Here is a 14,555-nt window from a genome sequence, read left to right as displayed (position 1 = left end):
CTGTTTACATATGTTTTGAAGCTATCTCTATATAAGTACAAAGGATTAGTTAACTGTGTCTATACCCTTTTATATGCATGGCTTCTCTGTCCTAGATAAACTAATTCCCTAGTGACATACTGCTATTACTTGAAGACATTGTAGAGTAGTTAGTAGTAGTCAGACAGCAGGCGTATACTTACCTCTTCTACATATAACTACGCAAATTATCAAGCATCCCAATATACAGCTGACTGCCTTGCTAGTTATCAAGGGGACCCTGGAATTATTATCTGTACTATCAGTATGTAATATGTGTATAGATGTTTCATATGTTTTGCTTTAGATAGTGAAACCCACCTCCTTGTGTTTCAAGGAGCTCAATTCTGCAGTTAAATGTTCTTATCTATAGCTACTTCTATTATTGAGCAGCTCTAACTGTTTTAAAAGGTTTATATGTTATTTCACACTAGCTTGTTCCGGTTACAGTACAAGATGATATTATGTAAAGCACACTCTGTCCTCCTACTGGTTTACTATTTACTAATTAGGCTTACCTACTGTTCATGAATCTGCTATATCTTTACCTCTCCATAATTCCCCTATACCCTGAGCTCTACAGCCATATTGCAGGATACCTAACCATATAAATGAGTATAATCTGCTATAAAGGGAGGTGTGGAGAGAATCCTAACAGCCATTTATTTGGGAAAACTGCACTATATACCGCACCTGCATTTAGCATTTAGCTATCCAAAGGAATATCTAAGGCATTGGATAATTATGATTTCCAACTAAACTAGTTAATTTTTGTGGCAGGGCATTTTTATGACGAGGGTACATTAACAGAGTCATCAACTTACACCACCCCCTCTCAAGGTCCTAACTAGAGTGGATCTCTCTCACTCCCATTATACATATGATATTAGTTCTATACGCTATTACTATAAATATCTCATAGGCTCCTATACTTCTCGACTGATATGATATTATCCACACATTTATCATCTATATTTAGAACTAATGTAAACTATTCTCAGCATGCTCTGTTATATTATTCCCTCATGATGACATTAGTACCTTATAGGGCGCCTATTTCTTTAGCTATTAAATAATACATTATCATAAGGCCCAAGCATCGTACGTGTCATAAATATTAACCCTTCAGTTATTGTAATACTATAGTAATTGTTGGGGTATACTACATAGGCCAGTCAATATCATGTCATCTGAGGTCTAACAGAGACAGCCGGTCTTATAGTTTAATCGCTATGTTATCCTCATTTATAACTCCCATCTTCCATATACCAAAGTCACCTGTGAGGAATGCATTACAAGCCTTGCTATACTTATGTTATTAGACAAGTGTACTACCTAGGCTGAATTTGATGTTAGGACAAATCACCTGTCCTTGCTGGTTCCCTCTCCTCCCTTTCCCGCCGGTACTGGTTACCTGCGGGTCATACCCCCATTCCTTTTACCCACAACGCCTAAAACTGGCATTTCTCCAGGAGAGGGACTCATCCTAAAGTCCTCTAATTATTTTTACCCTCTACGCACTAGAATAGTGAGGACCTTTTATTCCTTTATTTTCCCTTTACTATAACATCTCAAGGGTTAAGTATAGTGCTGCTTAAAGCATCCACCCTCCTCAATTGTTCCCCACCCTACAAATATAACTGGCTCCGCCCCACCCCTTCACCCCTCCCTGTCTTATTCAAAGCGGCTCCTGCCCGCTGAAATTCCCCCCCCCCCAAAAAAAAAAAAACTCCGGTCCAAAAGTGACCATTACCAATGTCAATTTCCTCTCTGTACCCATAAGCTAGGCTGGGTTCAAAAGTAGCCCTCCTTTTTCATAGAGGAACCCATTACAGACAACAACATAAAATAGAGGTTCAAGATGACTACCTATACAGATTTAATGTAATACTTTGGCTTTACTCAATGTATATCTCTTTGTCATATAATTTGTCATTTATATTTCATGGTATTTCATTTATGTTGTATTATTCTCATAACCTCAATAAAAAAAAAATATGTAAAAAAATAAATAAAAAATAAAAAAAATACTATTTTCCCCTGCTTGTAAGTCACAATCTTCTCTGTCTGTGTCTTTGGTTTGGTTTTTGTGTTCTAAAATGTAAATAATAGTCTATATTTATTTAAAACAACAACTATTACCTTTCTGGGAGTACTTTGTATACACGAGTATTAAAAAATGTTATAAAACTACCTTTAGGTTACATTAATAAGCTGTACAATGACATATAAATATTACCTAAATGACATAAGACATAGGATGAGATTTACCAAGCAGCGGATGCTGCTATCTCCGTGTGTAGTTAAAAATCAGCGGTCATAATCATGTCCGCCCAGCATTTGATAAATTGACCCCTATGTTCGCGGTCGCGTTTACTTTCAACTTGTTAAATGAGCACTTGTAATCTAGCCCACAGTATTTTTTAAGTATAATGCCTATATATAATACAGTGTGTAAACACAAACAATATACCCACAATCCCCCAACTCATATAGGTTCATTATTCATGTTACAAGTTTCACTGTTGTATTGTAACAAAAGAGATATTTTACATTATATCTTCGTTGCAGATGGCAGTGCTGCTGTTAACATTCTGCCAATGGCAGAGAACCCTCACCTCCCACAGTAAAGTGTAGTGAAACGCCTCTTGGCGAAACTGCCTGATAACAGTGATTTCATCCCTTTAGAAAACGTCACCTCTAATATCGATTGTGATGTTGATCGATTTATAACATAGCGCTATTGTGACAATACTTTGAACATCGGTCCCTAAGTGTACATTATAATGTTCACATGTTTTGTACCTGATTACACTGTGTTTCTCATTAAGTTTTCTTCACACACAACGCATTTTGGACCAAGCTCATTCTAAGGTTAGCGATTCACTGTGTTTGTTTTACATAATTGTTTTCAGTTTTAATTCCTTACAAATGCCACAAAATACATTTATAAGTCCCTTTTTTTAAAAAAAAAAAAAAAGTCAACACAATGCTCTTCATGCCTTTTTACTGCTCTGGATATTATTTCCCAGGAGTAATGGTATGTGGACTCTCACCACCTTATAGAAGAAAACAAAATTTATGCTTACCTGATAAATTTCTTTCATGGTGGCGAGAGTCCAAAAGACCTGCCCAGTTTCATAATTTTGTTCTGGCTGCAGTTCTAGTAGTTTGCACCTCATTTTCTCTGCTTTGTCTTTTTCCTCCTTTCTATTTCTCCTTGTTTGGCTATATATAAGACTAGCATACCAGAGAGTTGCGAGTGATTAAGTGCTCTTCGAGTTTTGGGAATCTTTGCCTCCTCCTAGTGGCCAGGAGTTGAATTCCAGGAATTATGGCTTGTGAACTCTCACCACCATGAAATAAATGAATTTATCAGGTAAGCATACATTTTGTACTTTTGTTGTATGGTTAGGGTGACCATATTGCCGCTTTAAAAAGGGACACATATGAAAAATACATATGTCAGGGCTGTTTTCAGGGCTTTTTAAATAAATGTTTTGTATAAGAACCCCGACATATGTATTTTTTTAAAGCGGCAATATTGTCACCCTATGTATGGTGAATGTCCAGTAAGGTATTGACTAGTGTATCTTATTTAGAAAGTATTTGTGATGAGAAAATAATATATTTAGTAGTAGTGCTTATGTAACGTATAAATGAACAAACAAACCTCTCCTTTCTCATTTCTGATTCGTCGGTTGAACTCTTTTCCTTCCAAGCAAATGAAGTCCTCTCCAGGTTGAATTATCCCACACTTGGCTGCAATAGCGCGTGCAGTGTTAATATTATCTCCGGTGACCATACGCACAGTGATTCCAGCACGCTGACACTTTCGAATCGCTTCTGGAACCTATACATGAACATTTAATGAAAATATTCAATACATTCTAGTAATATTTTGATAATGAGTTTGCTTTTATTAGTACATTTTTAAATGTTTCACCAATTGTAAAAAATGACGTTTTTTATGAACTTTTTTAAGTAACATAGTACAATCCTAAAAAAATTATATTTTTTAGGATTGCCTTGACAATAATATTATTGGGTTAATCTCAGAGTTCTGCTTGTGTATCTGTAGTACTCAAATACATTTTTGCATACTAAGAGATTCAATATCACACAGGTCTGCAAAAAAATAAAACTAAACTTTTATTAAAATATGTGTATCATGGCTTGCTGATTGGTGGCTACATTTATCCACCAATCAGCAAGCGCTATCCAGGGTCTGAACCAAAAGTGGGCCAGATCCTAAGCTTACATTCCTGCCTTTCAAATAAAGATACCAAGAGAATGAAGAAAATTGATAATAGGAGTAAATTAGAAAGTTGATAAAATTGCATGCTCTATCTGAATCATGAAAGAATTTTGTTTTATATCCCTGGGTAGGTAGACGGGATCAAAGTAATATGAAATGAAGGGACCAATAAAATTAGTAGAATTGCATAATTAACCAATGCATGATAAAACCACAATGTAATGACACTTAGGGCCTGATTATCTAAACTTCACCGGATCTGACGTAGTTTTTTACGCCGACACTTGTAGAGTCCGCATCGTGGAATTATCTTAAAAAGGGGGGCAGTTCCTGCTAGTGACAATATGTCTCCTATAGATAGTAATGATGCTCACTGGAAAAAAAACTAAAAACATTTTTTAATTCTGCATAAAAAACAAATTACATTGTGCTGCCTTCTGTGTATAGCAACTTACAATCACCTCTATTAGGGTAAATTGCGTATTTTTTCACAATTCACCACCTTCACATTTGTGAGAAAAACTGCTAAGGCAGCCTACGGCAAATTGTTTTTTTGCTAAGAGGTGGCGTTTCCACCTCTTAGCAAATAGCGTGAGTGAAATCCGGCTCCCAAGGGCGTCAAGCCGGATTTACCGCACGGCTATTGGCAGAGAGGCGAAAACGTCCCCTCTTAGCAAAACAGCAATCTGCTGTGGCCTGCCTTAGTAGCTTAGAGCGGCGATCGCTTGAAACAAAGGAGCTTTCTGCATGAAGTATGTTATACACTGTAGCGGATCATTTCCGCCCCGACATCGATAAATGCTGACAGCGTATGCTTGTGTGAAATGCTTGTGCAATGCCGCCCCCTGCACATTTGCGGCCACTCGGGGTGTCAATTATCCCTTTTGTATCCGATCAGGATCATTGCTATCCGCCACCTCAGAGCGGTTGAGTTAAGGAGCAGCGGTCTTATGACTGCTGCTTCTTAACTCTTGTTTCCAGCGATCTGGAAACTATGGCCCCTATTTAAGAAGGTCTGGCGGACCTGATCCGACAGTGCGGATCAGGTCCGCCAGACCTCGCTGAATACGGCGAGCAATACGCTTGCCGTATTCAGCATTGCACCAGCAGCTCACAAGAGCTGCTGGTGCAACGCCGCCCCCTGCAGACTCGCGGCCAATCGGCCGGCAGCAGGGGGGTGTCAATCAACCCGAACGTACTCGATCGGGTTGATTTCCGGAGATGTCTGTCCGCCTGCTCAGAGCAGACTGGTATTCACAGGCGTGTGTTGATTCACTGATAAACCTTGTTCTTATAAAGCTGTGCCAGTCAAAGTTGCAAAAACTGCAAATCCTGTCAAGCGTCCCTCAAAGCCAGCAAAGGGAAAGCCGCTCTAGACAAGTCTTGTGTCACAATGGGCGTGGGCCTAACATGTTTCGTCAGGGACATATATATATATATATATATATAAGTGCATTGGAGCCCTTTGCAGATAAGTAGATTAAAACATGTAAAAGCATATTTATGCAATATTCATATTTAATAAAGTGTTATACTGTGTATTTACTGTAAATCTGCACATAGCAGAATATGTTCTATGTATTTTTAAATAGATATTCCTGTACCTATATATAATCTATATTTATATATATATATATATATATATATATATATATATATATATAAAAATGAAATAAACAGGTCCCGCACTCTCCACTGTAAAAGCACAAACTTCTTTAATTGAACTGTGACGTTTTTCGGGGTAGTTAGCCCCTTCCTCCTGTCTGAGGAAGGGGCTAACTCCCCCGAAACGTCACAGTTCAATTAAAGAAGTTTGTGTTTTCACAGTGGAGAGTGCGGGACCTGTTTATTTAATTTGTTTACTTTTCTTTCCCAGAGCACCCCAGAAGTTGGAAGTTTATTATGTGTGCAGATCCCCTGCTTGATGTTTTCCTATAGGTATAGGTATAGATATATATTTTACCAAATACCATAAGATATATGTAGAAATAAGTATTTATGAATAAATAGAACCTATTCTGCTATGTGAAGAACATTGGATTGTAAAATATTCATATTTTAATATCGGGTTAGCACACTTGAGAATATGCAATCGGGTGTACGAGTGAGTATGATGTTAGTGATTTTTCCACTTTTTTTTTATCCATTGACTTCTATGGGGGAATACGTTAACGCGATTTGGATATTCTAAGTTAGCGTGTGAGCAAAAACATTTTCCTTTTAATACAAACACTACCTGATGCGCGCAAAAAACTTACTTCTAGTGGAGCTAGCGCACGAGCGGGAGCGTTAAATACCTCTCCACTTGTAATCTGGTCCTAAGTCTTTTAATGATTTATCAGATTCTTAAACCAGGTCAAATTGTGACTACTATACATCTGAAAATGCCCTTCTCATCCATCCAATAATGTATTTTCCATTGGGTGACTTCTCTTTCTGAATAGCCAATAATCCTGGATCTTTACTAAAGTCCTGGTGGATCATCTAATCTGGTCACTGGGAATTTCTCTACCAATTATCTTTCCTACTCAGTTGTGAGATTTGCATGTGAAACCATGGCATTTCTATGAAAATTTACACATTCTAAGACTTAAAATCAAATGTATTTATAAATTTTATACATTTTATTTATTTTTTGGTTTCAAGAAGAACTAGATTCTTTTTGGCCAGGACTGACGTAGGAAAAGTCCTACAGCCCTAAGTCTATAATTGTTTCTTTGTAGGCACATTTATACTCTCATAATAGGGTGAAGGTTACTTGGAACCACAATTTGTTTGTAGAATACACAGAAGAAGTTCAGCAGGGACACAGTTTTTCATTGAGCCTACAAATACTTTCAACAGCAGTACAACTGGCTAGGCTCACTCCATATACTACTCTTGTTTGTTTTCTTTGGGATTAATATAGATTGTTCACTTTTTCACACATTTTGTTACAAACTTTAGGTTTCTCACTGAATTTATTTACAAACAGCTCGTGCAATTATGGCACAAATGGTTGTAAATGCTTCTCTGGGATCCCCTTTGTTCAGAAATAGCAGACATATATGGATTTGGTGTTGCTTTTTGGTAATTAGAAGGCCACTAAATGCCACTGCGCACCACACGTGTATTATGCCCAGCAATGAAGGGGTTAATTAGGGAGCATGTAGGGAGCTTGTAGGGTTAATTTTAGCTTTATTGTAGTGTAGTAGACCTAAGTATTGATCTAGGCCCATTTTGGTATATTTCATGCCACCATTTCAACGCCAAATGCGATTAAATAAAAAAAAAAGTAAAATTTTTCACAATTTTAGGTTTCTCACTGAAATCATTTACAAACAGCTTGTGCAATTATGGCACAAATGGTTGTAAATGCTTCTCTGGGATCCCCTTTGTTGAGAAATAGCAGATATACATGGCTTTGGCGTTGCTTTTTGGCAATTAGAAGGCCGCTAAATGCCGCTGCGCATCACACGTGTATTATGGCTAGCAGTGAAGGGGTTAATTAGGTAGCATGTAGGGAGCTTACAGGGTTAATTTTAGCTTTAGTGTAGAGATCAGCCTCCCACCTGACACATTACACCCCCTGATCCCTCCCAAACAGCTCTCTTCCCTCCCCCACCCCACAATTGTCCCCGCCATGTTAAGTACTGGCAGAAAGTCTGCCAGTACTAAAAAAAAAAGCTATCCTTGATAAAAAATAAATAAAAAAAAGGCATATTTACATATGCTGCTCTGGAGGATCCCCCCTTAGCCCCCAACCTCCCTGATACCCCCAAACAGCTCTTTACCCATCCCCCTCTAACTTATTAGTAGCCATCTTTGGTACTGGCAGCTGTCTGCCAGTACCCAGTTTATAGTAAAACATGTTTTATTATTTTTTTTTAAATAATTTTCTGTAGTGTAGCTTGCCCCCCCCAAAAGACCAACCCACCACCCCTCCCAGATCTCTCAGATCTACATATATTTAAATATATTTGGCAATCACTGCCACTTTTCTCCCATCATTTTTCTGTAGTGTAGCGGTTCCCACCCGCTTCCTACCCCCGCGCGCGCCCGCGCATGCACCCTCGTGCACCCGCGCGCGCACCCGGCGTTCCCGCCCACGATCCCGCCCCCCTCCACATCATACGGCCCATCGATGGCCGCCCACCCGCCTCCCAGACTGGCTCCCACCCACCAACGAAACCCACCATCGATGTCCGGTACAGAGAGGGCCACAGAGTGGCTCTCTCTGCATCGGATGGCCAAGGGGGGTTATTGCAGGATGCCTCGATGTTGAGGCATCACTGCAATAACCGGAAAGCAGCTGGAAGCGAGCAGGATCGCTTCCAGCTGCTTTCCAGACCAAGGACGTACGCCACACGTCCTCGGTCATTAACTGTATTTTTTTTGAGGACGTGTGGCGTACGTCCTTGGTCGTTAAGGGGTTAAAGAAATAAGAAGCCACATGGAGTTGAGACTTTAGGATTTACAATATCCCCTGGCATGCTAATTTATCAGTTATATATGCAGATACACCCTTACAATAGGGGTTTCTAAGGCATCTGATACAGTAGTAGCAAAGGGTATTTTGATTGAGCCTTCTATTCCAAGGCATTATGTAGACCTACTAGGACTTGACAGATGACATAGTGTCAGGGACACCATTAACGAGCTCAAGTTCACCCCCCTATTCCTTAAACAGTAGTGATAATGACAAAAGAATACTTGGAAACCACTGGAGATCCAAGAATCAGGGAAAGAGCAGGCAAGGCAAGGTCGTTTTTAAACAATCCAAGGTTATGGCAGGTGTCCTGCAAGGCAAAGTTGTTTACCAATCCAAGGTCAGGGTAGGCAAAGATACGAACAGACTGAGAACAAGGAATAAGCGCTAGATTGCTGGAAACTGGCCAAATAGTTGAGCAACGTGTGCAGTTACCTGTATAAGTGCATAAGCAAAGTATTCTATGAAGCCTACCACTAGGAAGGCAAGAAGCGCATGCACGCGTATAGCAGATATGAGAACAAGAAAGAACACCTGCCACATTGCCAAACCTGAAAACACAACTACGCAGGCGAAGCACATGAGCACGAGGAAGTGATCCCCACATAGCAGCACATCCCCAATGACCAGACATGGACACCTGCTGTCCTGGCAGGGAAAATATGTGACAGTGCCCCCTCCAAAAAGGTGGCCTCTGGATGCCTCCCAAACAATCTGGATGAGCCAATGAAATACCTGAATGAGGGCATATGCATGCAGCTGGACCACAGGCTCCAAAGAGTGCTCATCAGGACCATACCCCTGCTAGGGAATAAGGCACAAACCTAGAATCAAGAACAGATTTTACCTGATATTCACTCTCTCTATTCACAACAACAGGGACAGGAGGAGAGGGAGTATGGGAAGGGAAAGGGTTAGAGATAAATTATTTGAGGACATGACACAGGAGTTATCTGAGCTAAATATAAAAAGGTCCCACAAATCAGGCTCCCAAGTTCTTGGAGGTACAAGTGATTCTCAGATGTTTTTGTGGATAGCCACACTTTATCTCCTACACAGTAAACTGGAGGAGGTTGACGTCTACGATCAGCAAACTGTTAATATTTTTCTTGGGCCATTTTCATAGTCTCCTGAACAAGGGTATGTATATTTCTCAATCTTTGTAATCAGTCTGATATTTCAGACATAGAAGATGCAGCAAGAAAAGGCAAGACTGCTAGATGAAGGCCATAATTACAATAAAAGGGAGTAAAAGTAGTGGAGTCATTCTCGTTATATGCAAATTCTGCTGCAGTCAAAAGAGGAAACCAGTCATCCTGAAAATAAGTACAGTAGCATCGTAGATATTGCTTCAAAGTTTGATTGGTTCTTTCTACCTGACCATTACTTTGAGCATGGTATGCATTAATGAATATATAACAGATGACAGAATTATTTGCAAAATTGTTAGGTTAATTGTACCCCTCTGTCAGAGATGATCTCTTGTGGATCTATCTCCTTGATGAAAGCTGAGTCTGTCTCTGGAGCTGAAGGTAGGTAGGTTAACAAAATAAAATGTGCAATCTTGGTTCGAACATCAACAACTATGAGAATAGTATTAAGACCAGAGGAATGAGGCAATTCAACAATAAAATCCATGGCTATTGAAGCCGAAGGTACAGGCAAAGGTACAAGAAGACCACAGGAACTTAATAGATTTCTTTATTTAGTAATTTGATTACTTAAGCCAGGTCACTAGAAATGCTGCTGTAGTAGATGGATAGTCTTGTGTATACCTGGATGACCTGCCATTAAAGCATAATAACAAGACAAAATATCTGTAGTCGAAAAAGAAGGAGGTACATATAATCTGTCCTGAAAAAAAGTACATTCCATCTTTCTTTTGACATTGGAATTCTGCAGGTGGAACAGCTTACTCTTCAGGCATTTGTTGAATTTGAGACCACAGAAAAGAGTGTGTAGCAAGGAAACAATGTGACGGGAACAGTGTCTTGGGAGCCTCCAAATGCATACAAGACATGGCTCCCATCTTTCCGTTGCGAGATCCAGATAAGTAATATGAAACTGGAATCTAGAAAAGAGCAATGCCCAACAAGCTTTTCGGGGGGCATAGACGTTGAGCTGAACAAAGGTATTCCAAATGTTTCTGGTCTGTATATATGATGAGAGGATGTTCTGCCCCTTCCAAAAGGTGTCTCCACCCTTCCAGTGCAGATTTGATTGTTAACAGCTCACGATTACCCTACCTCATAGTTTACTTCAGCTGGAGTTAGCCATCTAGAGAAGTAGGCAAGAGGATGTTAAGAATTCTGAGGTGGTTGTCATTGAGATAACACAACCTCCACTATATAAGGCAATGAAGGATCTGGATGAGTGAAAATGGGGGCTTGAGTGAACAGATACTTGAGCTTGTTAAAAGTTGTTTCAGCTTTCGATGACCAAACAAATGGTTCATTGAAGCGTATAAGGGCTGTGAGAGGAATAATCTGCCAAAAAAAAATTCTGATTTATTTCTGATAGAAATTGGCAAAGCCAATAAAATGCTGAACTTCTTTTTTTGTCACGTAAGGATCCATTTGTATACCAGAATGTATCCCAGGAAATCAATAGTATCAATGTCAAAAGTAAATTTTTCCAGTTTTGCATACAGATGGTGAACTCGTAATCTGAAACAACCATAGTCATATGTCTTCAACGTACTTCTAAAGAAGGTAACTACACACGACTGCCATCTAAGTACACTACCACGCATGTATCCAACAGATCTCTTAAAATATTGTTGACAAAAGCTTAAAAAGTGGCTGGGGCATTACATAACCCACAAAGTTTCACTAAACATTCAAAATGCCTGTAGCGTCTTCTGAATGCTGTCTTTCATTCGTCTCCTTTATGTATATGTACAAGATTATATGCTACTCTAAGATCAAGTTTAAAAAATATTTTTGCTGAGCGTAAATGCTCTAGAACTTCTGGAATTAAAGGCAGAGGATACCTGTTCTTTACTATAATGTTATTCAAATAACTATAGTCAATGCAAGGTCGAAGGGAACCATCCTTCTTACCCACAAAAAAGATCCCAGTGTCTGTAGGAGAAGTTGAGGGGCGTATGAATCCCCTTACAAGGTTATCATCCAAATACACTTTTAAAGTGGCTAATTCTGGCTCAGAAAGTGGTTAGATATAGACACAGAGGCCTAGTTATCAACGTGTCTACTTACCTGCCTTCGCCGGCCCAATACGCCCGCCTAAGCTCGCCTACCATCGCCACCGCGGACCTGAATAATCTCGCCAAAGTTATCAAAAAAGCTGTCAAAAAGCCGCGCACCAAGTACGGGACGATGAGCAGCGGACTGTGATAGTTATCACTCATCCGATCTCGCTGCTCTTCGACTTTTTCCCAGCTTTATTGATACCCCTGTCACTAAGCACCCACACTAAACTACACTGTTCTACCTCCTATACCGGCGCCCTCGGAGCCCCCCGCAACTAAATAAAGTTATTAACCCCTAAACCGCCGCTCCTAGACCCCGCCGCAACTATAATAAATGTATTAACCCCTAAACCGCCGCTCCCGGAGCCCACCGCCTCTCTAATAAACTGATTAACCCCTAAACCGCCGCTCCCGGACCCCGCCGCCACCTACATTATACCTAGTAACCCCTATCCTGCTCCCCCTATACCGCCGCCACCTATAATAAATATATTAACCCCTATCCTGCCGATCCCGGACCCCGCCGCAACTAAAAAAATTGTTTAACCCCTAAACTGCCGCTCCCGGACCCCGCCGCCACCTATATTAAACTTATTAACCCCTAATCTGCCCCCCTACACCGTCGCCACCTATAATAAATTTATTAACCCCTATCCTGCCCCCCCTACACCGTCGCCACCTATAATAAAATTATTAACCCCTAAACCTAAGTCTAACCCTAACACCCCCCTAACTTAAATATTAATTAAATACATCTAAATAGTATAACTCTTATTAACTAAATTAATCCTATTTAAAACTAAATACTTAACTGTAAAATAAACCCTAAGATAGCTACAATGTAATTAATAATTACATTGTAGCTATTTTAGGATTTATATTTATTTTACAGGTAACTTTGTATTTATTTTAGCTAGTTAGAATAGTTATTAAATAGTTATTAACTATTTAATAACTACCTAGCTAAAAGAAATACAAAATTACCTGTAAAATAAATCCTAACCTAAGTTACAATTAAACCTAACACTACACTATCATTAAATTAATTAAATAAATTAGCTACAAATAACTACAATTAAATAAACTAACTAAAGTACAAAAAATAAAAAAAACTAAGTTACAAAAAAAAAAAGTTACAAACATTTTAAAAATATTACAACAATTTTAAGCTACTTACACCTAATCTAAGCCCCCTAATAAAATAACAAAGCCCTGCAAAATAAAAAAATGCCCTACCCTATTCTAAATTAAGTTAAAAGCTCTTTTACCAGCCCATAAAAGGGCCTTTCTCTTGCAAGGTGTATCCAGTCCACGGATTCATCCTTTACTTGTGGGATATTCTCATTCCCTACAGGAAGTAGCAAAGAGAGCACACAGCAAAGCTGTCCATATAGCTCCCCCTCTAGCTCCACCCCCCAGTCATTCTCTTTGCTGGCTCTAAGCACTAGGGTCTCTCTCGGGAGTGTAAAGTGAATGTGGTGTTAGAATTGTAGTTTTATTATCTTCAATCAAAAGTTTGTTATTTTAAATGGTACCGGTTTGTACTATTTACTCTCTAGCAGAAAAGTGATGAAGATTTCTGCTGAGAGGAAAATGATTTTAGCATGTTGTAACTAAAATCCACTGCTGTTCCCACACAGGACTGAGGAGTACCAGAAAACTTCAGTTGGGGGGAACAGTTTGCAGGGTGATCTGCAATAAGGTATGTTCAGTCATTTATTTCTAGACAAGACTGAGATAATGCTAGAAGAGACTGACAATATCCCCATGAGGGGAGGGTAAGCTATGTTCACAGACTTAGTAATGAATTGAATGCTTACATAATAGGGCTAATATACTGGTTGACACTTATTCAGGGCAATCGATTGTTTGGCTAAGTAAAAATCATTTGCAAGACACTTTGAAAGCCCTTTTGGGTTCTTTCTGGGGTTATTAACACATGGCTGTTTTTTAGTCACTTAGGAGTGATTTACTAGGCCTCACAGCTCCGGAGTAGAGTGGGAGGGGCCTAATTTCGCGCCTCAGATGCGCACTTAGAATTGCAGATAAGTTCATGCTGTTTCACATGGAGGGTCCTGCTGATGTTTGAGGGCCTAAAAGAAGCTATATTCCCCCAAATCTGATCCCTAAGGGCAGGTAGGGCCACAGCAAGGCTGTGGCAAGGTGCTGTAGTAATTTAACCGGGTGTTGGCTTTAGGCTGCTCCGGTTTGGGCATTAGGGGTTAATCATTTTGAAACTTGTGGTGCAATCTTATTAAGGCTTTAGGTACATACTGTGAAAATTTCAGAAAGATTGCTGCATTTTTCACTGTTTTGTAAAATTGTGTGCTCTTTTTATCTGTTAAAGGCACAGTAACGTTTTTTTCAAATTGTGTTTTTTATTTGATTAAAGTGATTTCCAAGCCTGTTTGTGTACTCTACTAGTCTGTTAAACATGTCTGACACTAAGGAAAATCCTTGTTCAATGTGTTTAGAAGCCATGGTGGAACCCCCTCTCAGAATGTGTCCCACTTGTACTGATATGTCTATACACTTTAAAGATCATATTGTTGCACTTAAGAATGTGGCCCAAGATGATTCTCAAACTGAAGGTAACGAGG

At 39.4% G+C, this 14,555-nt stretch overlaps 1 protein-coding gene across 1 annotated transcript in view; it reads right to left on the bottom strand.

Moving 5' to 3' along the window:
* The window catches only part of ATP2B3 (ATPase plasma membrane Ca2+ transporting 3), a 287,085-nt gene that overhangs the window by 61,647 nt on the left and 210,883 nt on the right, over positions 1-14,555 (bottom strand). Inside the window, exon 12 of the mRNA XM_053695746.1 lies at positions 3,692-3,871. Coding sequence (XP_053551721.1) covers positions 3,692-3,871 — 180 coding nt within the window. The remainder of the gene's footprint in view (positions 1-3,691; positions 3,872-14,555) is intronic.

This window comes from Bombina bombina, chromosome 12, assembly GCF_027579735.1.
Source record: "Bombina bombina isolate aBomBom1 chromosome 12, aBomBom1.pri, whole genome shotgun sequence".
NCBI lineage: Eukaryota > Metazoa > Chordata > Amphibia > Anura > Bombinatoridae > Bombina > Bombina bombina.
The sequence above is the reverse complement of the archived record's forward strand: the minus strand, read 5'-3'. Positions and strand labels throughout refer to the sequence as shown.